General features: G+C 41.8%; 2 protein-coding genes across 8 annotated transcripts; one reads left to right on the top strand and one right to left on the bottom strand.

Annotated features, from left to right (window-relative positions):
- Positions 1 to 9,033: 9,033 nt before the first annotated feature.
- On the bottom strand, positions 9,034 to 23,612 carry arel1 (apoptosis resistant E3 ubiquitin protein ligase 1). 7 transcript variants are annotated; one of them, XM_074609724.1, is made up of 22 exons: positions 23,496 to 23,612; positions 20,964 to 21,192; positions 20,308 to 20,476; positions 18,678 to 18,889; positions 17,953 to 18,024; positions 17,457 to 17,683; positions 17,034 to 17,271; positions 16,064 to 16,233; positions 15,690 to 15,870; positions 15,360 to 15,601; positions 15,190 to 15,267; positions 14,902 to 15,043; positions 14,684 to 14,805; positions 14,511 to 14,586; positions 13,817 to 13,926; positions 13,522 to 13,701; positions 13,071 to 13,196; positions 12,485 to 12,614; positions 12,309 to 12,367; positions 12,131 to 12,220; positions 11,869 to 12,044; positions 9,034 to 11,330 (listed from the first exon to the last, which is right to left on the bottom strand). In XM_074609724.1, the coding sequence occupies exons 2-22, from the start codon at positions 21,109 to 21,111 to the stop codon at positions 11,228 to 11,230; spliced, it is 3,051 nt and encodes a 1,016-aa protein (XP_074465825.1). In that variant the 5' UTR covers positions 21,112 to 21,192; positions 23,496 to 23,612; the 3' UTR covers positions 9,034 to 11,227. The 7 variants fall into 7 exon arrangements, with proteins under 7 accessions (XP_074465825.1, XP_074465823.1, XP_074465827.1 ...); XM_074609722.1 differs by having other exon boundaries at positions 17,457 to 17,687; positions 17,954 to 18,024; XM_074609726.1 differs by lacking the exons at positions 20,308 to 20,476; positions 20,964 to 21,192 and having other exon boundaries at positions 23,496 to 23,587.
- On the top strand, positions 23,574 to 26,100 carry fcf1 (FCF1 rRNA-processing protein). The gene is made up of 8 exons (XM_074609730.1): positions 23,574 to 23,642; positions 24,441 to 24,505; positions 24,666 to 24,737; positions 24,820 to 24,968; positions 25,076 to 25,148; positions 25,245 to 25,332; positions 25,586 to 25,680; positions 25,846 to 26,100. The coding sequence occupies exons 1-8, from the start codon at positions 23,640 to 23,642 to the stop codon at positions 25,892 to 25,894; spliced, it is 594 nt and encodes a 197-aa protein (XP_074465831.1). The 5' UTR covers positions 23,574 to 23,639; the 3' UTR covers positions 25,895 to 26,100.
- The last annotated feature ends 165 nt before the right edge of the window (positions 26,101 to 26,265 follow it).

Raw genomic sequence — 26,265 nt, 5'->3', positions numbered from 1 at the left:
TGCAACAAGATCACAGATTAATTCAGCGGATGGAAACTATCTCGACCGCAGTCCATGGACAATGCTGGGTATCTGACGAAATCTGTATGTCCTTGTGGAGCAGTTGGCTTGTTATACAAAAGGGATAGAGCCTTTGAAATGATGACGGCGGTCTGGAATGGACTACGGCTTCAAAAGATTGGGGGATTCCATCAGATCCGTGAAATATGTTTGCTAATTGGCAGGAGTAAAGAAACAAAAGAGCGGGGGAGGAGGAGAAGCAACAATCTGATTGATTATGATGACAGTGCAATGGCAGGAGATACAGTGAATATCAAGGGTCGCTGTGTGTGTTCGCAGGGTTTCACGGCCTGGCCAGTGTCACCGCTGGGCCTTCTTCCCTGTTCTCCAGGTTTGTCCAAATGAAGCAAACTAAATCAGAGGCATGACAGCATGTCTCTCCTCTGTCTATCAGCCCAGAGCAGGAATATGTGTTTTCTTTGTCTGACCTCATGCAGGCGTTTCAAGCCCTTTCCCTTCTGGATCTCAATCTGTCGCCTTCTGTTCTCTTTTACTTTCATGTGTCCGTTGAAAACTGTAAATGCATTCTTTGTTTTGTTAGCGCCACATGACTCTTATCTTCGCGTAATTGCTCACAAAGACCCCCGTGACTTCTCATGCTCGTAGCTTAAAGTACAACACTCGTTCTCTTTGAAATGACTCGAAGAGAACGAGTCATGTTTCCCGTCGTGTAAACAAATGTGTGAAGTCATGTGTTCGGAAAATGAGAAGAAGCAAAAGGTCTTCACACTCACATGGCTTATTAAAGTGTAGTTAAAAATACATGTTTCCCCCCTGATATTCTTGGTGTAGCAGTGGGATGACCCTTGATGGGGGGTTCCTCTGAGGAGCCTTGTTTCAACCAGTCGCCATAAAAAGAAAAATATACAGGCAGATCCTCGCATAGCTCACACCCGGAGCAAAGCAAACACTCTCTGCCATGTCCGTGGCCTCTCTCATGTCCTCACTTGTCTCAGGCCTTTTAACGTCCTCCCCGGAGCGTCCTGGATGGTATCCTCATCATCCCGTTGGGTGGCTGACACCCTTAAACAGGAAGGGACTCCTGCCATGACCCACAATGCTAACACGGAAAGCTGAGGGGAGCCTGGATGAGTTACATCATGTCCTCTTCGGGCTGCCTCACACCTGGAACCTGATAACTTTATGAGGACGGGGAGCTGCAGGAGAAACCATTTGTGGAAAATATCATGTTGTGTAGCTTATTCCTCATGATTACATAGTCTGACTTGTACATGCAGCAGTGACTGTCCAGAGGAGTCATGTGAATCTGAGAGCATAGCTGAAAGGAAATCAGGCTGAAAACACACTTTTTCAAAGGGTTTAGACGGCAGCTTGCCATCATCTAAACTGAGAGGTGGACACCTTCTGGAAGCAGCGGCTGATAGGATGCAGTCAATCTTCCTGTCAGTCCGAACAGAGCCTCGCCCTGTACCCTCCCTCACTGGGGTGGTCCCTACCGTGCCGACCATCTCTACTCGGGATGATTTGGCAGCGCACAGGAACACGCTTCCCCTCAATCAGCAGTTTCCAGCAGGTGTGCTGTATGTCTCTTTTCTTTCATCCACACCTCTAACTCACTGGCAGTTGCCCTTGAGTAAATTTAACAGTATGTAGTGAGGCGTGTGGTGCCAAACTAGACTCACACACCAGCGTCTCGGAGCCAAGCTAAACGTGCACATGAATGCAAAATCCTATTAACATCCTGTCTTTGATGCTGCTGTCAAACTCACAACAGACTGGGCTTCACAGTTAAGTGAAGTTAGAGGTGACATGTGGCTCTGCTGCACTGTAAACACACAGTAAGCCGGCCATCGCTGATCTGTACACAAAAGGAGATGGCAAATGTGCCGGCCAGATGTGCCTTTTGTTGTGGTTGTACGGCTGTGGTCAGTGAAACTCATTTAAAAACCTCATCCTCTAACTGGAGAAAGTATGAGTGAGTGAATTCCCCTCTGAGTTGACAAACTCTGTGATGACTTGTACCTTCCACATTATTGTGGTTTGGCCCAAACCGCAGACCAGCACAGTGATTCATTCATAAATGCTGAGCCTTAGGTATTGTGGTGTGGGATACTCCAGGTCTAGCTACTTTGTTAAGTTCATGCACAGCAGGAAGGTAATTTAGAAACATTGGGCTTGTTAAGAAACACAAACACAAAGTATTTAAATCTATGACACTCTTTGAATCTCCATATGTTTATGGTTACTTGACGCTGGACAGCGCCACAAACGCAGCATCCTGGCTCAGTCCATGTGGCCACTCTGTTGAGCAGGATTTTCTCGGAGACAGAGCCTGGTCTCACAGTGCTCAGGATCAACCCAGTGGCCTGGAGCTCTTTACTGGCTTAGAGCGACTGTGGTTGGAAAGAAGGCCAGTGCCAGCCTCATTACTGGCCAGTGCCAACCAGGCGTTTGGCACATTTCAAGACCCTCAGGGTGGCGAGCATCCCATCACAACTTGCTTATTTTTCTATTCATGGGAGTCAGGATTAATGATAGTGACTTTGGTGCTGACCCTGAGCCATAGCTATGCAGCTTTTTATCACACCACATGAATGTGTTGTAAACCACGCTGATCTTCTCCACGGTTCAGGAACTGTTTGAAGCATTTTACATGCATGTACAGTTAAAGGGACAATTTGACATGGGGACGTTTATGAGGAGACGGGCAGACAAGACTAAAGACTCTACAGCTGGGCTAGCGGCGTTGTGAGGCCGTACTTATAGGCACACAGCATTGCTTTGAGCTAAATGCTCAGCATACTACTCTCTTCATATTCAGCAAGTATGATGTAGTACAGCGGTTACCAACCTACTCAGCTTGTATCCAAGAAAAGCTTTGCAGGCGGGAGACCAAATAGTTTGTTTTTTTACCTCAGTGAAAATGTTGTTTTTGAAAGGCTAAATGCCAACAATTATGGATTGAAGCAGAGTATTTCGACTTTACAACGCTCTAGAGTTATTGGAAATGTTTGGATCATGAGTCGAAAACAATCCTACACAGCCGCCACTGGAATCTAATTCTACAAGTATAGTAGGCTTACTAATAATATTAGTCTAGCCTAATCTTTATATACAACTGTGCAGAAATACTGGGTTCAAAAAGAATGTGGCCTACTAAGTCGAAAAATGATATCTTTTTCAAATCTAATTTTGACAACCTCAGAGCAGACAGTCCCTGGCGCACCCCCCGTGATCTTTGGTGCCCGGAGGTGGACCCCAGGTTGGAAACCACTGATGTAGTACATCTGATACTTATGGGATTGTTATTAGTTTTGCAGGTATTTGGTCATAAACCACAGTGTTGGACAAATTAAAATGTTGACCTGATGACGGCACTAGATCAAACAATCAGGGACATTAATATCTGTGACAAAATCCACAGCAATCCATCCAATAGTCGCTGCCACATTTCACACAAAATCTCATGGTGGAGCCACAGGAAAAGTCAAGGAAAGGGATTAAACGTCATCCTCTGGGAACAATGAATGTCTGTACAAAATGTGGTGCCAGTCTATCTGATAAATGTTGAGGTATCTCAGAGGATAAGTGAAAACCTGGACCAGCTGGTAGTGCTACAGGAAAGGTCAGGGGATCAACAAAGTCTGTAGGATTCATTCTCTGAGGACAACAAATGTCTGTATGAGGATCACTGAAGTCAGTGTAGGATTAATCCTCTGGGGACCATGAATGCCTGTTTAAAATTTCATAGCAATCTATGAAATAGTTATTGAGATATTTCACGCACACTTACAGGCAGACATCAGGATGAATCTCACTTCACAGCCTATTCATACCTGACAACAAGGGCGGAGCGGCACAGAGGTGTTTGTCAAACGGCGGGACGGTCTACATCAGAGGCGCTGTCTTCACAGAGGAAATATAAGGACTGCAATGTTTCCCGACACACCGAATATAAAACAGCTGCAAATCCCAGCAGGACAACTAACCCCATGAATCAATAGCCCCTCTCCAACATCATATAAAACATGGACAGCCATCAGCAAGGGGACACTTAATCTCCACGCTTGCAGTTTTTCAAGACCGCTTGTGGCTGTAAGCTCCTGCTTGTCTGACCTCAGCTGTGCGTATGGACGTTTATATCATTTTCAAAACAAAACATGTGTCGGCGGTCCTGTTTCTTATAGAGGAATGCGAGGTCTTTTTCATCTATGTGTGGCTGCTTGTAGATGGCTGGACTCGCAGCATCCCGGCTCGGGTGTTGAGAGCCGGGTCTCAGCGCTTAAATCACAGAGGATTGATAGGAGCAACAGAGAATCTGTGAAATATCAAGAGATGGAGGGGGAAATTCTCTTTAATCAGCAGCAGCATCCCATCCATACATTCCTTTGCTGCGCTTAGTTGCCAGACTATTGTCATCGCTGTGATGCGCATTTCTCATAGCCGTTTCCCCGTAATCCTCAACAATGTCGACTGCAGAACCACACTGTCACCGGCCATAAAGGAAGCCAGATAAAGCAGTGGGTAGAAATGGAGCAAATATGATTATAAAAAGTAATTTTTATAAAACGGTCACTATATCCTGACAGTAGTGCATGAGACAGGTAATCTGAAAAGAATCATGTACCTCTCTGTTCTCCTGTGCTCCTAACGGCATCTGCAAGAATTCACAGACCGGAGGGAAACAACCAATCAGAGCTGAGCTGGAGCCTTGCCTCTGAGCAGCTGTCAATCACTCGCGAACTTCGACCAAATGGTCAAACTAGGCAGCATTGATTAAATACAGACGTAGGCAAAGTTGTTGGTACAATTCCGTTAAAGAAAGAAAAACCCACAATGGTCACTGAAATAACTTGAAACTGACAAAAGTAATAATAAATAAAAATTCACTGAAAATGAACTAATGAAAATCAGATATTGTTTTTGAATTGTGGTTCAACAGAATCATTTTAAAAAACAAACTAATGAAACTGACCTGGACAAAAATGATGGTACCCCTAGAAAAGATGTAAAATAATGTGACCATAGGGACATATTAAACTAAGGTGTGTCCTGTAATTAGCATCACAGGTATCTTCAAACTTGTAATCAGTCAGTCTGCCTATTTAAAGGGTGAAAAGTAGTCACTGTGCTGTTTGGTATCATGGTGTGTACCACACTGAACATGGACCACAGAAAGCTAAGGAGAGAGTTGTCTCAGGAGATCAGAAAGAACATTATAGACCTTCATGTTAAAGGTAAAGGCTATAAGACCATCTCCAAGCAGCTTGATGTTCCTGTGACTACAGCTGCTCATATTATTCAGAAGTTTAAGGTCCATGGGACTGTAGCCAACCTCCCTGGACGTGGCCGCAAGGGGAAAATTGATGACATATTGAAGAGACGGATAATACGAATGGTAACCAAAGAGCCCAGAACAACTTCCAAAGAGATTAGAGGTGAACTCCAAGGTCAAGGTACATCAGTGTCAGATCGCACCATCCGTCACTGTTTGAGCCAAAGTAGACTTAATGGAAGACAACCCAGGAGGACACCAAATCATAAAAAAGCGAGACTGGAATTTGCCAAAATGCATATTGACAAGCTTTTTGGCAAGTCACATCAGCTCTATGTTCACAGACGAAGAGATGAAGCATCCAAAGAAAAGAACACTGTACCTAATGTGAAACATGGAGGAGGCTCGGTTATGTTATGGGGCTGCTTTGTTGCATCTGGCACAGGGTGTCTTGAATCTGTGCAGGGTGCAATGAAAGGCATTCTGGAGCGAAATGTGCTGCCCAGTGTCAGAAAGCTTGGTCTCAGTTGCAGGTCATGGGTCCTCAAACAGGATAATGACCCAAAACACAGCTAAAAACACCCAAGAATGGCTAAGAACAAAGCATTGGACTATTCTGAAGTGGCCTTCTATGAGCCCGGATCTAAATCCTATTGAACATCTGTGGAAGGAGCTGAAACATGCAGTCTGGAGAAGGCACCCTTCAAACCTGAGACAGCTGGAGCAGTTTGCTCACGAGGAGTGGGCCAACATACCTGTCGACAGGTGCAGAAGTCTCATTGAGAGTTACAGAAATCACTTGATTGCAGTGATTGCCTCAAAAGGTTGTGCAACTAAATATTAAGTTAAGGGTACCATCATTTTTGTCCAGGCCAGTTTCATTAGTTGTTTTTTTTAAATGATTCTGCTGAACCACAATTCAAAAACAATAGCTGATTTTCATTAGTTAATTTTCAGTAAATTTTTATTTATTATTACTTTTGTCAGTTTCAAGTTATTTCAGTGACCATTGTGGGTTTTTCTTTCTTTAACGGAAGGGTACCAACAATTTTGCCTACGTCTGTATGAATCAACATTCTGTTACTGTAATGCCTATTTCTCACCTCAAATTTCAGAAACATCTTGTAGTGTATTGTTTAGCTGTAAAATGAGAAAGTTTGTGACAGCCATGTTGAGATCAGTTGAGGAGATACCAAGCACCGCCCACCAGCTGGAGCACAGCCAATAGGAACGCTCTCTCTCTGAAATGACCTGTGATTCGCCAAAGTCTCCCATAATGGACAGATAGATTTTTTAAAGCCTGAAAACAGAGCCATGAGGAGGTGCAGAAGTCTAGTTATCTCTCAGAACACTTGAATTACAATATGCTGAAAGGTTATTATGGATTTTTTGCCCAATGATGCCAAAAATATTCTGCCTACTGCCACTTTAAGACCCTGATAGGGCGACTGAAGAAGACACGGATGAGGCAGAAATTCCCCTAAAAACGCCAAAAGTCATCTTAGTGAAAGGAGCAAGCGAACTCTTCTTTTGCATGCTTCCATACAGAGGCCTGATGTTTGCCAGTGTTTGGGCCGAGGCCTGAAGGACCTTTTCGCATGAAACATGAAGTCAGAACACTCCGCAGTGAAGGGTAAACTTCCATGGGGAGCACTTCAATCCAGACTCTGCTGCCGCTGGAGCGATGCTCTCCTGTCCTTCAACAACCCTGATTAAGATTGGCCTCTAAAATCGGCCCAATCATCGATGAATACCTGCAGCCAATCCAGTTGGCAGTTAATCAGTGGCATCCAATCAGGTAATGAGGACCTGCATGTCGGAATGGGAAGCAGACAACCCCATGGCTGTTTAGCAGGAAGGAGGGATGGAGCGGTCAAGATCTAAAGATACTTAAGGCGTGCCACATTTGGGTTCTCTGCCCTGTGGAGATCACTGTCTGCGGACAATTATCTCTGATCGGAGAAACTGATGGACATCTCCTGAGAGGCAGGGTGTCTGACTCAGAGATGGGAAATGAGGCACTGTATTTTCGATCATGTGAATTCTTTGGTTGAGGAGAACCACCCATAAATTGGCTCACCCAGGAACTTGGCAACCCCCGAACCCCCAAAAAACCGAGCAGGTCTGGAGATGTTTATGGAATAGTACATGGAAAATTTGTCAGAGAAACATGTTTTCCCTGGGAATTAGTATCATCAGATGAATTTACAAAAATGCGCACCATTGTTGTTGAGCGATCTCCCACAGGTTCTCTTGGGGAAGGACAAGCGTTCCAACATGGTACATTACTCTTAGCGAGCGCCAGAGGATGACTTTCTGATTTGTGGTCCCTCTTTAGCAAAGCATTCCTGGGGGAAATTTGAGAGAGAGTCCATTATGCAAATCCACAGGTGCATGCCAAGACCAAATAACTGGACTCCTGCCTCCAAGTACTTCAAGATGCCGTTCAGCCTGCTCCTGATAGTGTTCAGACCACAGTGTGAGGAGACACGCCAAGAACACGTGGGTGTGTATAGCGTGGAGGGCCGTGGGGCCTGCATGACCACAACAAAGCAATTTTTTAAAAAATCCATTATCAGACACTGTATGACTCAGGAAGCAAACATTCAGTCAATGCAACCTTCACATCTTGTGCTGATATGGCTGTCAGTCATGCCACCATCTCCATATCGTGAAAGGAAAGGGAGGACTTGTTTTTCAGTTGGGTGTGTTATCACATTTCATACACAGCAGAGCTCTCAAAAGATTGATTTCATTAAGTCTTCAGCTGACACGAACTGTGTTTGTTTTCATGTGTTGGTGAGGTATGTATTGTATGTGTGGAGAAATGAGAAATGTCTGTAGTGGAGGGGATACTCTCTGTGTTGAAGGCTGAAAGTGGTGGAGGGTCAGCTGAAGACAGGAAAGCTCCTCATCATTTACTGCTGCTAAACTGTCCTGTCCTGAGGGATGACAGCAGAAGAAGCATCTGTTGATGTCACATGTAGAGCCACTGCCCCCTTGTGTCTGAAACATGAACTCTGCTGGCCAAGAAAGGAAATAAACAAATAATGTCTTAATATGTATTCATATGATTATAAAATAATCTGATAAAAAAAATGTAGGCTCTCTTTTAATTAAAGAAAATGTCCCATTTATTAATTATTTGTTTTACTTTTTAATGTACCCCGGGAAAACGGCATTTTCCTACTATGCATCTTGGGCATGGAATGATTTACAAACACTTAAAATGAGAAACATTCATATCCCCTGATGAATTCAAGTGCATCATAAAGAATGTGGTTGTTTTTTTTGAGAGGCCACAGCTGTTCTTCAGTTTTATGTGAATTGTATATCATGTTGTGATTTTGTATGGCTGCTTCCTTGGCCAGGTCTCTCTTGTAAAAGAATTTGTTTTTATCTCAATGGGACCTCCTGTTGAAATAAAGGTAAAGAATAAGAAAATAGTGTTACCAGTGATGACAAGTCGAGCCATACATCTTCTGTTCTTAACCCTGAGTAAAGGCAAAAACACTGTGAACCTTCATTATGTTGAGAACACCTTTGGACCACCTTTCAAAGTACTCCTTGGCAATTTTCGGACCCCAGTTTAGGAACCACTAGTCTGCACGTTCAGCATCAGAAGCCTTCTCTGAGTCCAAATCCAGTTTTGAAAGTGTAAATAAAAAGAGTGTGTAATCACACTGCTTAACACAATCCAAATATGATGCACAATAAGTGAGACAAGGAGATAACAATTCAGTCCGTCATTTTTTATTCCCATAAACAAAAGGACCTGCAGTGCAGAGAATCTCAAACATTCGTCAACAGACGCTTGCAGTTAAAAAAAGAAAAGAAAAAAGTATCCCGGCTTCAAAATCAGAAGCTTATATTTCACAATATCTACATCGCTAAAAGTCACACTCATCTAACCCAGAAACAAACATAAAACAGAGTAGTAGATGCTCATGAAAAGCAAAAACATTAATCTAGAAAACATAAAACTACAGGACAGACCTCCTTCATATTTGTTTATAATGGTCATATCTAATGGAACAACTAACACGTGTAATGCTTAAACTACTTTTTACTTTCTGGTAAATATGATATCAGACATTGGTACTGGTGTTGATAACACACCCTTAATGAAACATTTTCATAAGCACTTTTTTCTCCCCACTGTTCTCAGTACATCAGGTCAACATTGCACAACCCAAACAAACCCTCTTCTAAACCTCTCAACACTGTAAAAGGCCTGCTAAAGCACAAACAAATGCACATCAGATCCCAAGTGGACACTGCGGTGACTCTGATGAGCCAACGCAATAAATCCCAACCTGCTGCGAGTACAGTCAAAACGTTACATCTTTTGCCATTCAACAAGAATGCAGTTAAATCTCTTAGTGGCCGAGTCAAACTTTTTTTTTTTTACTGCCGACGGGGAGAATAATGTGAGGAGTGACGCTGGACCCAGAGTGCTCTGTGGTGAACATATATTAAAACGATAATACTATTGAGATGAATCATCCATTAACGTTTCTGTCTTTTTGAGTCTAAACATGAATTTTCCTACAAACACTCTGACTGGCGGCACACACTAGTACAATATGGCTACTGAACATGTAAACTCTGGAACAGCAAAGGAATTGCTACACAATAATGAACAGGAAAAACAACTCTGTTGGCTCATGATATTAACAATACTAACAGCATTCAAAATAAATAGTTTTACAATAACAAACAGAAACAAAACAGGGACATGCTCTCCATTGATATAATGCTCCAGTTTACTGAAGATGTGGGCAATATGGCTAAAGGTTACGGGACTGGAAGGAGGCAGCTATGAACTAACTGGATGTGAATGCACCTGTGTCAGAGGATGAAAGGGAGATTCTGAGGTAAACCTATAAAAGGCTGTGAATGAAAAAGTAAAAAGGGCACTGCATATATAACAAAATGTTTGTTATATATGTGCTTCCTCAAACATCCACAGTGACCCCTGCATGTACTAGTAGAAATGCCATTATATACCTACTATTGTCGACTATGCTTCGCTCACCTAAGCACCTCTCTGGATACAATCAGAGGCAAAGGGCACCAATAAGGCAGGTTATAAAACATAACAAAAACACTCCAGACAAAATTTTCAACAGTATGGGTCAACACAAATATTTTTTTTTCTTCCAAAACTCAATAAGTTAAAAACATGTATAAACAATAGAAATTACTTGGCTTCTTTTAAAACCCATTATTTCTGAGAGAGAGAGAAAAAAAAAAGCTTATAGAAATTATATAAACTGTCAACCCATCAAAACGTGCAACAATAAAGAAATCCCTTCTCCTTAAATGTCAAACCGAAAAAAGGTAACGAGATGAAAACCTATGTATACACACTAGTATTTACAAGTATTGGAATAAAAGAGTGATATTATTATATATTTACAAACACACATCAGTCCCTGATCGATTAAGGCCAAAGTGCTGTAGATGTCACCCACATCACATGTAGGCCCGCTGTTGCACTTTAAATGTTCCTCAGTTTGCAAAATGCAAAACAAGCAGTTATAAAGTAATACTCAAGGCCTTCGCTCTAGCATTTGTCTTTCGAACATATAAAACTAAGCAAACTTTAGCATTAAGAAATACAACTAGCCCAAACTTCACCTTTTTCAGCAGTTCCTGGTTTCCTTCGTTTTTTTTTTTTTTTTACAAAAGCGAGATATTTTATATACATACAGTAGCTCTAGAGTTCATATGACTGAGTTCCAGTTTCAGGACAGCCTTCTGGGACTTCCTGTAACGCCCTCTCATCCTGAGAGAGTGTTTATAGGTGATTCTCTGCCAAGAAGCCCACTGTTGAATGCAGATGAATGCAGGAAACCGGCGCACTGGAGTGGGGCAGTGCTGGTCTCCTCTTGTACAGGTGGAACCACAGTGGCAGTGACGGGGGAGTCAGAGCATACCGAAGCCCTCGCTGCCCTCACTGATGGCCAGCTTCAACATCTTGTGCAGTTCCTCGTAGGAGTCGTAGGTAGGGAGGCACAGCTGGTTAAAACTAGACAGAAAATTGGACCACAGAGAGAGACATTTTTAGGGGACCAAAATGTTCAAATTAATTTTCTTTAACTGAAAACACACTGTGAAAGGGGTGAAGTTGTAAACACGGACAACACCCAGACCGCCATGGTAACGACGCGTCAATCACAAGGTAGCCACGCCCTTAAGCATCCCCTGCTTTATGGTCTATTTCACTCTAAATGGGACCATAATTTACTAAATGAACATCACGCTGTATCGAAGAAGACTTGAAACTAGCGATTGAGACCATAAACTCATGTTTACAATGTTTACTGAGGTAATAAATCAAGTGAGAAGAAGGGTCATTTTCTCATAGACTTCTATACAATCAGAGGAGTCGCCCCCTGCTGGCTATTAGAAAGAATTCAGGTTTAAAGCACTTTCACACTGGCTTCACTTTTCAGACCCGGAGGTTGCCCACTGGTCTGGACCGGAGCAATCTATTAACAGACTGCCATCCCTAAAGCCTCAAGTCTCATCCTGTAAGTAAATCTACCTGTGTTTTTTCTACTCACCACGTGTGTGCAGTGGGCAAGGTGCTGTGTGTGGGGGCAGCAATGATCTGGAAGGAGGGGCAAAGGGTGTTGAATCCGCCAGGGGGAAGCTGAGAGGAGCCGGTGGTGAACTGCAGCAGACGAGCCAACTCCTCCTGGGTGAAGCTGGACACCACGGCCCAGAACCACTTCATCACCTGCGGGAGCAGAAAAGTCAACATGCTCAGACATTTTTTGATCAGTGGTTGGAAGAAAACCGAGACAGAGAGTTCCCATTACGTACTTTCTCTCTGAAGTGCCAAGATCCTCCGACAATCACAGCGTGGGCCTTGAAGTCCTGCACGTTAATATCACCGGTGCCGCACATCAACAGCTGTGAAGAGATTAAAAGGAAAACAAATTACAATTACCCGGCAGTGTTTTAAACATCAACAGGATTTTAATAGAATCAACAAACATACCTCCAACTCATTCTCATCAAATATGGCTAGCAGGTTTTCTGGAACCAGTTCGTTCAAACCTGCAATTGATCAGGAAATTACACTAATTACGTGCACATTACCGGAGAACTCAAAACAAAAGGAACTGGCAAAAAAAATAAAAAAATGTCAGACTGCAGCTGTGCTAGTTTCCTCACCTTTCAGGAAGTGTTCCACCTCATCTCTCACCTGGCTGGCCAGCCTGTACTGGGCCAGCAGGTTGAGATAATGCATCTTGTTTTCATTGTTAACAGCGATCTGAGCTCCCCCGGATATCAGCTCCACCACCTGCAACAGAACACGTGGCAGGATATAAGTGTCACGCAAAATATATATATATAAAAAAAGTTCAGGAACTTTCTTGACTGGTAAAATATACAGGTCTAACATGTGTTTGTTTGGCTGTCACGCACAGCATTAGTGTACATGCGCAATTAATCTAATACAGTTTGGAGCAATACATACGTATCTAATTAAAAAGAAGTAGGTTGAACTCACCACGGGGAGTTCCACAGACAGTTATTTTGTGGTATTTTATAACTGAGTAACAAAGTTTAAAAAGGTCCACAGATGCCAAACTCCACCCGTCCACCTTTATGTAAACTCACCGCTCCCACCTCTTTATAAGAGAAACGCTTGCCAAACGAGCAATATGGTTTCTTTTGTTTGGTTTATTGCTCCTATCTCCTGTGAAATTACATCAGGGGATAAAAGGGGAGGTTCCTCTCCAAAGTGTTGCCTCACCTTCTCCAGCTGTCCTGACTTGCTGTACTTCTCCTCGGCGAACACCAAATCCATTTCACTCACGTCATTGTTTAGGATGAAGCAGACTTTAGTTTTGTAGAACTCCTGGTCATCTGTCTCGAAGTACTGCGTGTGGAAAAATAAAACGAAAACACAGGAAAATGACGTTTTTAAATAAACAGGGTATTTCATCGGCTCGGTGCGGGGATAAAAAAGATGATTGGGTCGGCTTTAGTTCTCAGCTTTCAAATCTTAGGAAGTTGGACAAACAGCAAAACACGCTGGCTTGTTCTCCATGAAATCAATCATGCCAAGAAACAAATCAGGTTTCTTGGCTTTGTGAGGAATGTTAAAGTGATGAGACAGTCCAGCTGACACCGGAGGGTAAACAATCAAAACATGACCCTCCAATGTCCGAGTGTTTTCTGTGAGAATGTACTGTGTTTCATACCTTGTAGTTCATCCTGAGGCCAATGATCTGGGCCAAGAAGGAACGCGTAAAGCGAGCTCGGACCAGCTGTTTGTAGGCCCCACCCAGAGCAGACTCATACAGGCACTTCCCCACGACGCGCCCTGCAAACTCATACATCTTTAGACGCAGGTGAGGTGGCCGGTCAGCGTTTGGGTGAACCTGGAAAAAATTAAGATGAATGCGCTCTTATTTCTTAAACTGCATGTAGTTTAAGAGGACACTAAGCATCCTTAAGTGGTCTTAAATGTCGAAGTTTTTAAAAAGACAAACTTACCAGGCCCTGGTTGTTGTCGCTGAAGCGGGTGAACAGCTGGTTGGTGGTGTCAAAGAGTGTTTTACACACCAGCTCAAACCACTCCCTGCGAGGCCCGCCCCAGTCCAGAGCTGCAGAGAAATGTCAAAAGTTTAAGCAGTGTGGTCACCTTAATGAATTACAGTGGAAACCGCTTATAGTGATCACGTCTGTTCTGGTCAAATTGATCGTTAAGGCGGATGATTATTACAACAGAATTTTTGTTGTTGTGCTTCATTTCTCATACAGATTACTATCTACTTGACATTTGTATATTTATGACATGAAGTTTATAGAACGGACAGCTTTGCTATTTACTGGCTCAATACCGATTCTTCTGCCTTTTCCCTCACCAAGGGTGAGGCATTGCCGTTTTTTGGCCGGCTCTGCATCGCGAGCGAACATGCAGATGAACGGCAAACGGAGGGAGACGGCGCTGATCTGCATGAGCTGCCGGATATATATAAGCGGTTGATCACTGTAACCGTGATCAATATAAGCGGTTTGCACCGTACTGTGTCTGCAACTTTCATTCTGATGTCATTTCAAAACCTTTTGGGGTTTAAGTGCTTTCTGCAACAGCAAAAATGTTCAACACTAGATTAGAACTCATAAACTTAACACAGACTGAAGACACCATGAATCACACTCAGCTATATTCAGATGTTTTGTTTACCTTCCTCATCCTGAAACACGACCTCAAAGTTCTTACTCCAGTCCGACACCGAGAAGTTCCTGGTAGCCTTCAGGGACTGAGCAACAGCAAGAGGGACAGACAGATGAGAGTGATTGTCAAGATTACAAGCCTACTTACGAAACAGCTTTATATTGCAGTAAGGCAGCACTCACTGAGTCCAGAATGGTGTGTCGGGTGATTTTTAGGCAGGTCTTGGTACGAGGTCTCTTGGAGTGGATGTGCCTGAGTTCACGTTGAAAGAAGTTCACCTTGTCTTGGAACGTTTCAGAGCCACCTGTGGACAACACCATCAAATTACTGCTACAGTCTCCACAAAAGACAGTTATTTACTAAGTGCAGCTCAAGACAAACACATTAGACTGAAACAAACCAATGTTCTTGTGCAGGAAGCGAATGAAGGTGGCAGTCATGATGTTCCTGTCTTTGCAGCTGAGCTCCACAGGAGGCTGTATCCCATCATCCACCACTAGAGTTAGGTACTTGTGAATCGGGTCAGGACCATGATAGGTGAACTGAAAAGAGAGCAGAAGATAACGGTTTGCTTGTCAAATCAAATCAAATCAAATCAAATCAAATCAAATCAAATCAAATCAAATCAAATCAAATCAAATCAAATAGGCCTGTTCTTCTGGGTTTTTGTGACATCACTTCTGCTTACCTTCGTTCCTGGACATACTCGAAAGGTGAAAAGGCGCCACGGAATAATTTTCAGGTAGAACTCCTTCACGGATAGTTGCTGTTGGACATAGAAGTCCAGGTCAGTGTACTTCTTCATAAGTTGAAGAAGAAAAACCCCCACTAATTAACTATTATATGCTGGCCACTTACCTTTGGCGATATGTAACAGTAGACCTTTTTTGGTTTCTTGACCTTCTCAGGTTGTCCCTCCACAGGAGAGTCATGCTCATCCTCCTCTTCTCCCATGGAGGGCCTCCTCTGGGGGGCCAGCAAAGAGGAGGCTGGTAACTGCCATGAAGAACTGTAGTTCCCATTGCTGTAAAGGTATGCCTCAAAGTAGATACTTATGCCTGGAGTGGACACGTTCTTCTCCACACAGGTCTTCTCATTCTCTGTAATATGCAATGAGAATATGAGTATTAGGCTTTGAAAAACAGGCAAAGAAAAGCTTCTATAGTAGTGTATGTTCCAGCTGCTCACCACTGAGAACAATAATGTCAAATTCCCCATTGCTGAGCGGCTGGTCCTTGTAGGAGATGCGGGCCCTGAAACAGCCTGTCTTCCTCAGAGTCAGTCTCAGCAGAACCTGGCACTGCTGCTTGTTGAGTGACACTGACTTACTGTAGTGCTCATCCACACTGTCATCATCCACAGTGCCCAGCTGCAAGAACAGAAAAACTAAAATGAATCCCAGCTCAGAACTCGTTCTGCTACGCTGTAAACCTAGTGGACTGCGCAATTGGGAACAGAAGGGTGAAAAAAAGTGCTGGCTTTCATTTTTACAGTCATAATCAAGAAGTAAATCTTAAAATTACAGTATAATGGATGATAGAAAAAGGGGTTTGATCCCTTACAGAGTGCACATGGACGCTGTAGTTGGCTTCATCTGTGAGAGATGTGGAGTTACTGGTGGGGTTTCCATACTCGTCCCTGGGCTCAATCTGCAAAGTGTGCTGCTGGCCGTTTGTTAGCACCAGGGTGGAGAAGTGGTAGGCTATCTTGGTTTTGGATGGGACAACTGTACCTGAAGGGAACAAAAGAATAGAAAAATACTCAATCAGCAATAAAAAAAAAACTAGTCAAATCAATAATTGTTAGGGCTGTCAAAGTTAACGCGATAACACGTTTACGCAAATTCGTTTTAAAACCACTAATTTATTTAACGTATTAACGTAACTCGTGATCAGTTTTAAAGCTAGAGTGAAGATACTGGCATCATATGAAACTAGAAAAACCTAAAGAATCCATTGGTACCAACCATGACATGTCAGCTTGTCGTGAAGGAGGTTAAACGCTCCAAACATACGCTAAATTTTGGCGAGTATAAACTGGCATGGCCATTTTCAAAGGGGTCCCTTGACCTCTGACTTCAAGATATGTGAATGAAAAAGGGTTCTACGGATACCCACGAGTCTCCCCTTTACAGACATGCCCACTTTATGATAATCACATGATGTTCGTGGCAAGTCATAGTCAAGTCAGCACACTGACAGCTGTTGTTGCCTGTTGGGTCTCAGTTTACCATGTTATGATTTGAGCATATTTTTTATGCTAAATGCAGTACCTGTGAGGGTTTCTTTGTGTGGTTAATTGATTTAAAATAATATATATATATACATACATTTTCATAAAGCAGCATATTTGCCCATTCCCATGTTGATAAGAGTATTAAATACTTTACAAATCACCCTTTAAGGTACATTTTGAACAGTTAAAAATTAGATTTGCGATTAATCGTGATTAACAATTCTAACCGATTGACAGCCCTAATAATTATACAGCAAACTGCAGGTTGGATCTAAAACACACACACAGTGGTAATACCTGGCTGAAATATCTTGTAATAAGGGCTGTAGGCCACATTGAGGCCACCCAGCTTCACAGCCACCTCATAGCGTCCAGCCTTGCGCACTGTGAAGGCCATTTTCACTACATTGGACTCTGGTTCTTGCAGAACCTCCTGTGTGACAGGGATGTCCAGAGCCAGTTCGATGTGGGTGATGTTGACCCTCAGCCCCACAGGCCGGTGGGCCGGAAAAGGCTGGCCGTTTTTATAGAAGAGCTGAGAAGACAGAAGAACAAAAGAGACCACACAGGTCAATTTGACATTTGTTCATATAGTTTTGCTGACCAAATATTCTCGACACTGCTGCATGCATTAGCCACTTGTTAGAAGGTCAATTGGACTAGAAAAAAAAGAGGTACAGCACATCTTCAGCTTCGGCCCATTAGGGAATCAATCATCACCTGGACTCTGAAGCTCATAGTCTGCCCCACTTCCTGCGGTTCCTTCCAATCCCAAGACACCTTGCAGGAACGTGGGTCCAGGTAGTTGCCCCGGACATAGTCGTAGATGCTCCGGTCACCGCGTCGCCCTGGATCCTCATTCTGCAGGAAGCTGACAACCCTCGCTGCAAGCTCGCAGAGGAACTTGATGGTGAAGACAAACGCTATGATGGAAACAGTAATTCCACCTACCGTAAGAAGGGAAGAAGCACAGGAGACAGGTATTTATTTGGTTATGAAATAAGTTGATTCCCCACTAAAACAGAGCAGAGCTTAAAGTTTGACAAAGGTTACTTTAACAAGTCCTTGAGCTATAAATACTACAAAGCAATTTGTAAAACCGGTAGTGCCGCTTCACGGTGCTTGCAAAAAGAGAAAGTAGGAGTCATGTAGCAGCAATGCAAGCACCAGCCATATCAGCCCACACCCCAATCAAAACAGCTAACACTGGACTCACCAATCACGTAAAACATGAGGTCCCTTATCAAGAAGCACAGTGCCACAGTACAGCCAAATATGAGAGCTCCCGCTGAAAACAAAGGGACATTGTGCCAGTGAATAATTAAAATGAAGACAATACACACTTCCTGGTCTGAGTCAGCAGGTTAAATGGTGATAGTTTTACTTTCTTTTCTTCTTAAGATATTGTTTTTATATGTAACCCCAGATTGGACGTCAGCACCAGTATATTCTACATGGTGTCCTGTCAAATAAAGCAACAACAGGTGCAAAGAAATGTGGCCAGTTTTGAGCTTTGGTATATGGACATTTAAATCCATACCCTGGGGCAAGAATACCAAGGTAACAAGCGTTATGGTAATGCATTAGGAATGCTATAAAGTAACACATTTATTTGTTTTATATTACCCTACATTTATCCTCAATTGGAGGGAATACTGTGTTTATATGAGAGAGAAAAAGACAGAAAAATAAACAAATGTTAGGCTGTACACAGAGCTGAAGCAACACGGAACTTCTCCATTACAACACTTCAGCTAGATTCAAAAGATATGCAACTCTTGTAATAACAACACTTGAGAAAGCACTTAGCAACACTTACCAGCATTACAATCCATCTTATGTTTACGTCTTGTATCTAAATGCCTCTTAAGACTCTGCAGCTGTGGAAATCAACCCAAACTAAAAACAAGTCTAAAGGGCAGAAAATGATCAGGATCTCACCAATTGTCCACTTCTCATTCAGACGCCTCACAGCAAGGCTGTGCACCAGCCGGATCTCGTAGTCCTGGTCACGACTCCCCCTGGTGTTCTGGAGGATCTTGATGCCGGTAGACAACTTTATGTAGTCTTCGTAGTAGGCAGCTATAGACAACTGCAGGTGACTGTCAAACTGAGACAGATCATCCAGATTCATACAACGAAACTTCTTCAGGCTGCAGGGAAAGCAAAAGTGAAAATATATGAAGTAGATAATTGAAAAAGGAGTGGTAGCAGTGCTTAATAACTTTAAAAGTACAGCCTTTAGAAATACAACCCTACCAGGAATGCTAACTCCCTGTCTATTGACCTAGACTGCTGACTGCACACGACGGGCTGTCCCCACACACAAAACAAACACTAGTTTTTGTGCAAAACTGTACAAGCTTAAAATCAATGTTATCAGCTAAACTCGTCAGTTATGTCAACAGGGAGTGAGACGGTGTGGCATGTTTCATCTGGCTTTACCAAAAGACTTCAGATTAAAGCCGTAAAGCTTTATTACATGCAAAGGTCTAGATAAGCACAGCAGAGGAAAATGCTTAGCATTCATAGTGTGGTTATCATTGCCAATATTACTAGCACACAATATTATCCAAATAATTGCTGAAATAAGACGAAAATGTTCAAGCAGTATTAACACAAATTTTAGTTATTAACAAACACAATTTTCAGAAAAATAAAAGTGTCTTTTTCCAATTGTCAATTTTCTTTGGCAACAAGACACTTTTCAACAAAGCTGAAGTATCTGACATTGCTTTTATTTATCTAATGCCATGCAAAATGTGAATTTATTTAGCATGCTGCTGCATCCAGTTCACAGTGTGTGGCGTGGTTCCTTATCTACATTGTGTTTGTGATTAATTATTACTGTAATAATGAAAAGAAAAAACTATTACTACACTATTTATCTGAGAAGTAATGAGAGACAATTGAGTGCAAAGATCATCTTCTGTTACTACACGGTTACTGAATTGCAGCTCTGTCATAATTATGTTATCAATAAAGGTTTAAAGTCCAGTCGATCAAAATGCAAATGGGAGGCAGCGATAGCATGACAGTCATGACCTTCAGAAATGGGACACTGTGTCCCTTTAGAAACATCAAACTGTTTTCCTTAAAAACATGAGGACTATGACATGATGACTATGTATTTGAGAAACACAGTTGACCTTGTTAACTGAGGCAACATTTTGATAATGCAATAACTATTTATCATAGCCGGTTGGTTCTGACTGCATCAATAGAGAAAGCACTCAACGCACATGCACACCTGCATTGCTGCAGGGTCTCACACAAACGGTCTCTAAAGAATACTTTTTACTGCAGTGACCCTCTGAAACACTGCAGCCTTCACAGCTCAAGTGTCAGCAAACTCAGCCAGTCATGAATGGAGAGGCTGCCCTCAAGTGGACGTAAATAAATATAGCCTGTGTTAACCAGCATAAAACATGACCATGAAACATAACTAATTCAAGACATAAAAAAAATGAAACTATGCTGGGATATATCTGCATTTATGACATGCCAAAAAGTAATCGTTTCCGAAAAATGAAAACCGCTCATGTTAAAGTTAAGACCTTTCTTTGCTTACGAATGGTAATAGTGCCCCAGGTTCTGGGAGCAAAGCCACTCCTGGAAGGCAAAGTCTCGGAGCAGCTGGATGTGGGCCTCTGCAATCTCCCTCCAGAGCTGCTGTTCCTTCACCACCTCTTCCAGACGACTCAGTGCACTCAGACTCAGTTCCTCCAGTGTCTGTACATCTGGATGACACATGAACAGTACATAAAAATCCCCCGGACACATACCAGCCAACAAATCAGCATCAGCAATGCCCCAGTACAGGCTTAAATGCTGATTAAAGTCTATTATAAAGAGTATTTAAGCCTGTGCTGATTGTCCGTGCATGCCACATGCATCTCATAAGCCTGAATATTCTGTGTTCAAAAAAATGACCAGGGTCAAAGAAATAAGCAGCACAATCTCCTTGCATTAAACATAGTTAAAGTCCAGTTAAATATGACATGTATCCCTGGTATTTCTGCAAAAGCTCTGAAGGTGGTGGATAAACTCATGATTGGAGAAACAATCCAAACCAGAAAGTTTCAGGTAATCTTGCAGAAGTGTCCTTGTGCAGGTCACTGAAGATACACCTGCTTACTTCACCCAGGATTAGACTATCAACCAAAATTTCTAAGCTGCTGCAACGGTCATGTGAATCTCAAATGAAGATGACTGTAAGCCACTGACCTTCAAATAAGTGCTTGTATTGAGAGAGGCTATGTCCTTGGAGCCATTCCTCAATCTGACTCTCTTTTCCTTTCTTCCAGCGCACTTCCCAGAAGAAGATCCACGACACTGAGCAGAAGAGGAAGGTCAGGAAGAAGCGGCGGTCCATCAGACCATCTTTCAGCCTTCACTCAGACCCCTCCGTGCTCAGAGGAAAACTGCCACTCACAAGGGGGGCTTGTCAAGTTTCCTACAATTAGAGAGAAACTGCTTAGGCTCAAAACAGCTAGTTTTCAACAAATATATTCTAATGAGGAACATGGGACAAACAGATGGGACATTAGTACGCCTAGGATGAGTTTTTGCTCTGCCAGAGAAAGCATGAATATTTAAGTGTCACCTTGGAGAAGTGTTGGCTGATGGGAGAACAACACTACATGTAATCCACAGCACTGAAATATGCATGGACAACTTCGCTAAAGAATGGTCATAACACTCTCCCAAGCCCCTGTTTCTCCCAAGTCAAAGAAACCACTTTAAATACCATCCAACAACAACAACAACAACAACTACAGTGCAGCTAATGATGATGATGATGGTACTGATAATGATAAGCTGTCTAGACGTGTCAGCTCAGGTGTCATATCGTTTCCAAATGTCATCTGCTGCCACTGTTGAACCACTACATATAGCTAGTTAAATAACTCATCCAAACGGTCATGCTTTGGTTACCGGACAGTTACTTATCTGTCACCTTGGAGAAGTGTTGGCTGGTGGGAGAATAACATTCAATGTAATCCACAGCACTGAAATATGCATGAACAACTTGGCTAAAGAATGGTCATAACATTCTCCCAAGCCACCCTGTTTGTCAAAGTCAAAGAAACCACTTTAAATCCCATCCAACAACAACAACAACAACAACAACAACAGTGCAGCTAATGATGATGCTACTGATAATGATAAGCTCTCTAGACGTCTTAGCTCAGGTGTCATATTGTTTCCAAATGACATTACATGTAATCCACAGCACTGAAATATGCATGAACAACTTGGCTAAAGGATGGTCATAACAACACTCTCCCCAAGCCCCTGTTTAGCAAACAGAGAAACTGTCAAAGTTTAACCACTTTAAATCCCATCCAACAACAACAACAATAGTGCAACTAATGCAATATACACCTCAAGTGCAACTACCTTTGTTTACATTTTATTAATTACATCTATACTACCTATTTTACAAGTGCAATTACCTCTGTTTACATTACATCTATTTTTATATTTTATACTTCTAGTGTAACACTTCTGTTTATATTTATTTATTACATCTACTTTACCTGTTTTATTTGCTTTATAACTGTGTGTGTTTTACCTGTTATATGTTTTAATCTGCCTCGTTTAGTCTTGTCAAGTATTTATTTTAAAGCACTGACCAGAATTGGCAAATGTGAATCACGTTGTATTTAATACGATGACAATAAAGCTTTCTATTCTATTCTATTCTATTCTTATGATGATGGTACTGATCATGATAAGCTGTCTATACGTGTTAGCTCAGGTGTCATATCGTTTCTAAATGTCATCCACTGCCACTGTTATGAACCACCACACAGCTAATTAAATAACTCAGCTTTAGTTACCGGACAGGTACTTGAAATATAAACCAAACTAACTGTAATATCATCATCTCTCTCCAGTCTATTGCCACTTGGAGGAGCCAGGTAAAGCTGAAGGCTACACCTGTCAGCTACAGCAGCATATTTCAGCCTTCACTCAGACCCCTCAATGCTCAGAGGAAAACTGCCACTCACAAAAGGGGGCTTGTCAAGTTTCCTACAATTAGAGAGAAACTGCTTAGGCTCAAAACAGCTAGACCAAAAATACTCAACAAATATATTCTAATGAGGAACATTGGACAAACAGATGGGACATTAGGATGAGTTTAACTCTGAACTGCTCTGCCAAAAAAGCATGAATATATTTAAGTGTCACCTTGGAGAAGTGTTGGCTGAAGGGAGAATAACATTACATGTAATCCACAGCACTGACATATGCATGAACAACTTGGCTAAAGAATAGTCAAAGAAACCACTTTAAATCCCATCCAACAACAACAACAACAACAGTGCAGCTAATGATGATGATGATAATGATAAGCTGTCTAGACGTGTCAGCTCAAGTGTCATTAAATGCCACTGCCACAGTTATGAACCACCACATATAGTTAGCTTGCTAATTCAATAACTCATCCAAACGGTCAGCTGCTACTGCAATATCACCAGCTCTCTCCTTTCTATTGTCACCTGGAGGAGCCAGGTAAAGCTGAAGGCTACACCTGTCAGCTACAGTAGCATCAGTTAACCAGCTAACGATGCTAACAGCTAGCTTAGCCAAGTTATCCGACAAATGTCAGCGGAATATCTCAGCAGCAGCTCGTCTCCTTCACATGACTGCTTACACACATGCACACTAACAACACGTTCAGAAGACAACAGCTTAGCAGTAACACGGCTACACAAAGCAAATGCATATGATATGAAGCGCTGCAGCTACCTTCGTCTGTTGGGCATTAGCTTAGCGCTTAGCAACCGGAACAGAATGCGCAGAAATGTGTCGAATTTTGATTACGTCATCCAGTAAGCGCATCGTACACACGAGGAGAAGTAGAGCTCAGATCTGTGGTCTCACATTTACACCATGGTATGTCTTCTTTAACTATGTTACAAGTCTAGGTACACCACGGGTGTCTTGATGATTGCTATCCGTTAAAGCACGCTGTTTTGTATATTATTAATTTGACGTTGAAGCTTTTTTTTTTTAGCAGGCAAGCCACTGAGCTAAATTAGCCTAGCGCCTAACGTAAAGTAAGCTCAGGTTATCCTCTGTAGCTTTATAAATCAACATCCTACCTAAAGAACAGCTTCAATAATGACACTAAAGTTTAGTTTTAGTTTTCCTATGATTAAAAGTTAGATGTGGAGACGGGGTTTTGTTTCAGTAAAGAAAGATCTTGTGTTGTGAGGTGGACTCAGACCCTCCACCAACATCAACAATGTCCACTCCTGCTATATAACATGATATAGATAGATAGATAGATAGATAGATAGTAACTTTACTGATCCTGAGGGAAATTCAAGTTTCCAGCATCACAGTTCCATAGTGCAAAACATGTTGGTAAAAAAGTTAGTAGTGCAAAGTACAAAGTAAAAAAACATATACCAGATGTAGAAATACAAGGAGATAAAGAAAACTGTTAAAACTGAATATAGTGCAGGGTAACAGCTGTGATACACGACTATTAAAAAAAAGTGAATATAGTGCAGAAGAGACTGTTAAAAATGAGTATAGTGCAGGGTAACTCCAGTAGCTTAGTCTATGAAAGTGCACTGTGTGCATTATTATCTGTCCTGCAGACCATCCAGTTTGTTGATATGCACTTTTGTAGGTGATATCTTGGTTGTAATCAATTTCTGTGTTTTTTTAACTTGTTCATTCTAGGGGAAGCAGAAAACCAAGAAGTTTGCCGCAATGAAGAGAATGATCAATCTGAAAGATAATAGAATGTGAGTTTTAATAATTGCTCTTTGTTTTCTAGCAAAAGTCACCTTTGGTTTAAACAACTTATTTGTTATAGCTCTGTCCATCTTAACAAAACATGTAGTAGTTTAATGTGGGGATCTTAAAGGTCTGTGCAAGAACTATAACTCCTTATTTGTTTTGTAGAAAAGAGAAAGACCGGGCTAAAACCAAAGAGAAAAAGAAGAAAGATCCCTCAGCGCTTAAGGAGAGAGAAGTGTAAGTCAAGAGCTTGAATTTGTAGATGAAGAACTTGTGGTGGATGGCTCCTTAACGGGATTTATTTTAACTATTTGTGCAGGGCAAAGTACCCATCATGCCTGTTCTTCCAGTACAATACTCAGCTTGGTCCACCATACCACATTCTGGTCGACACCAATTTCATCAACTTCTCCATCAAGGCCAAACTGGACATTGTTCAGTCTATGATGGATTGTCTGTACGCAAAATGTAAGTATAATATAGCCATGTGGTAAATATGAATGAGGACAATAACCCTTTTTCCAATCTAATTATTATATATAATGATTCATAATGTTTATTATCATCCAATCCAGGTATCCCATGTATCACAGACTGTGTGATGGCTGAGATTGAAAAGCTTGGAATGAAGTACAGAGTCGCACTCAGGTACAAGCTGAATATATAAAGGCGCTGGGCGCATGAACATATTCTATTTCTAAGTTATTATATCTAATTACATTATTTCCTGTTTTGTTTTTGCAGGATAGCCAAGGATCCAAGGTTTGAGCGCCTGCCATGCACACACAAGGGAACATATGCCGATGACTGTTTGGTCCAAAGGGTAACACAGGTAATATGCTTTAATATAAACATGTAGCTATACATACATGTAATGGAATGCCATGACGTTAACGCCACAATATGTTGAGTAATAGGCCTTTGTCACACATTTTGGCTCGTCATAGCAGGAAAAGCACAGATGTAATAAATAACATTTAAAATGAGTCGTCATATCATTATAGTAGGTAAATGTATGTCATTTTACACTGTGTAGATTTTTGCACAGAAGGGTAGATATGAATAACATAAATATATTTCCACAGCACAAGTGTTACATCCTGGCCACTGTGGACAGAGATCTAAAGAGAAGAATCAGGAAGATCCCCGGGGTTCCCATCATGTACATCTCAAACCACAGGTAACACTATTCCCAACATTTGCTTTAAATATATGGTAGCTTTTTATGTGCGTTTTCTTTTTTCATAAAACGTTATTTTTTTTTCTTTCTGGACTCAGTACCAGCTTCATCAAAAACACAGCTATAGCCTACTGATTGTTTTCTGATTTTTGTTTTTTCAAACAGGTACAATATTGAACGGATGCCTGATGACTATGGTGCTCCAAGGTTTTAATATTTCCACAACTGAGTTAGACCTGTAAATAAACCAAGTTTCCTGTTGAACATTATTTTCCTTTTATTTTATGTATATCAAAAACATTGTGAGGTTTTGGGATTTGGTTTGGTGAGGGTGGGGTGTGTTTGATCTAACAGCAACTTACTTTAAGTTTTGTTGTTCTTAAATCATTTTGTTACAAGAATAAATGAATTGTTGCAATGTCCATGTCTCCAGTCTCCAGTTTTTCCAACACCCCAAATGTGAAGATGCATGTTTGATATATGAGCAAAGATGGTAATTTACTATAGAAAAGATGCATTAGAGCAATTTCAGGTTCATATTTTTACACAGTTGTCTGTCTTCTTAATTATCTTGTCTTCAGGTCT

The sequence above is a fragment of the Sebastes fasciatus genome, chromosome 15 (assembly GCF_043250625.1).
Source record: "Sebastes fasciatus isolate fSebFas1 chromosome 15, fSebFas1.pri, whole genome shotgun sequence".
In the NCBI taxonomy this organism is placed as follows: Eukaryota; Metazoa; Chordata; class Actinopteri; order Perciformes; family Sebastidae; genus Sebastes; species Sebastes fasciatus.
The sequence above is the reverse complement of the archived record's forward strand: the minus strand, read 5'-3'. Positions and strand labels throughout refer to the sequence as shown.

Excerpts from the sequence above, each read along its gene's own strand:
- fcf1 (XM_074609730.1), top strand. Across the intron at positions 24,506-24,665 it reads AATCTGAAAGATAATAGAAT|AAAAGAGAAAGACCGGGCTA; the intron begins GTGAGTTTTAAT and ends TTTGTTTTGTAG. Across the intron at positions 25,681-25,845 it reads ATGTACATCTCAAACCACAG|GTACAATATTGAACGGATGC; the intron begins GTAACACTATTC and ends TTTTTCAAACAG.
- arel1 (XM_074609722.1), bottom strand. The coding sequence starts at position 21,111 with ATGGACCGCCGCTTCTTCCTGACCTTCCTCTTCTGCTCAGTGTCGTGG. Across the intron at positions 15,871-16,063 it reads ACAGCGTCCATGTGCACTCT|CTGGGCACTGTGGATGATGA; the intron begins GTAAGGGATCAA and ends CTGTTCTTGCAG. Across the intron at positions 13,197-13,521 it reads GCCTCAGGATGAACTACAAG|TACTTCGAGACAGATGACCA; the intron begins GTATGAAACACA and ends TTCCACACGCAG.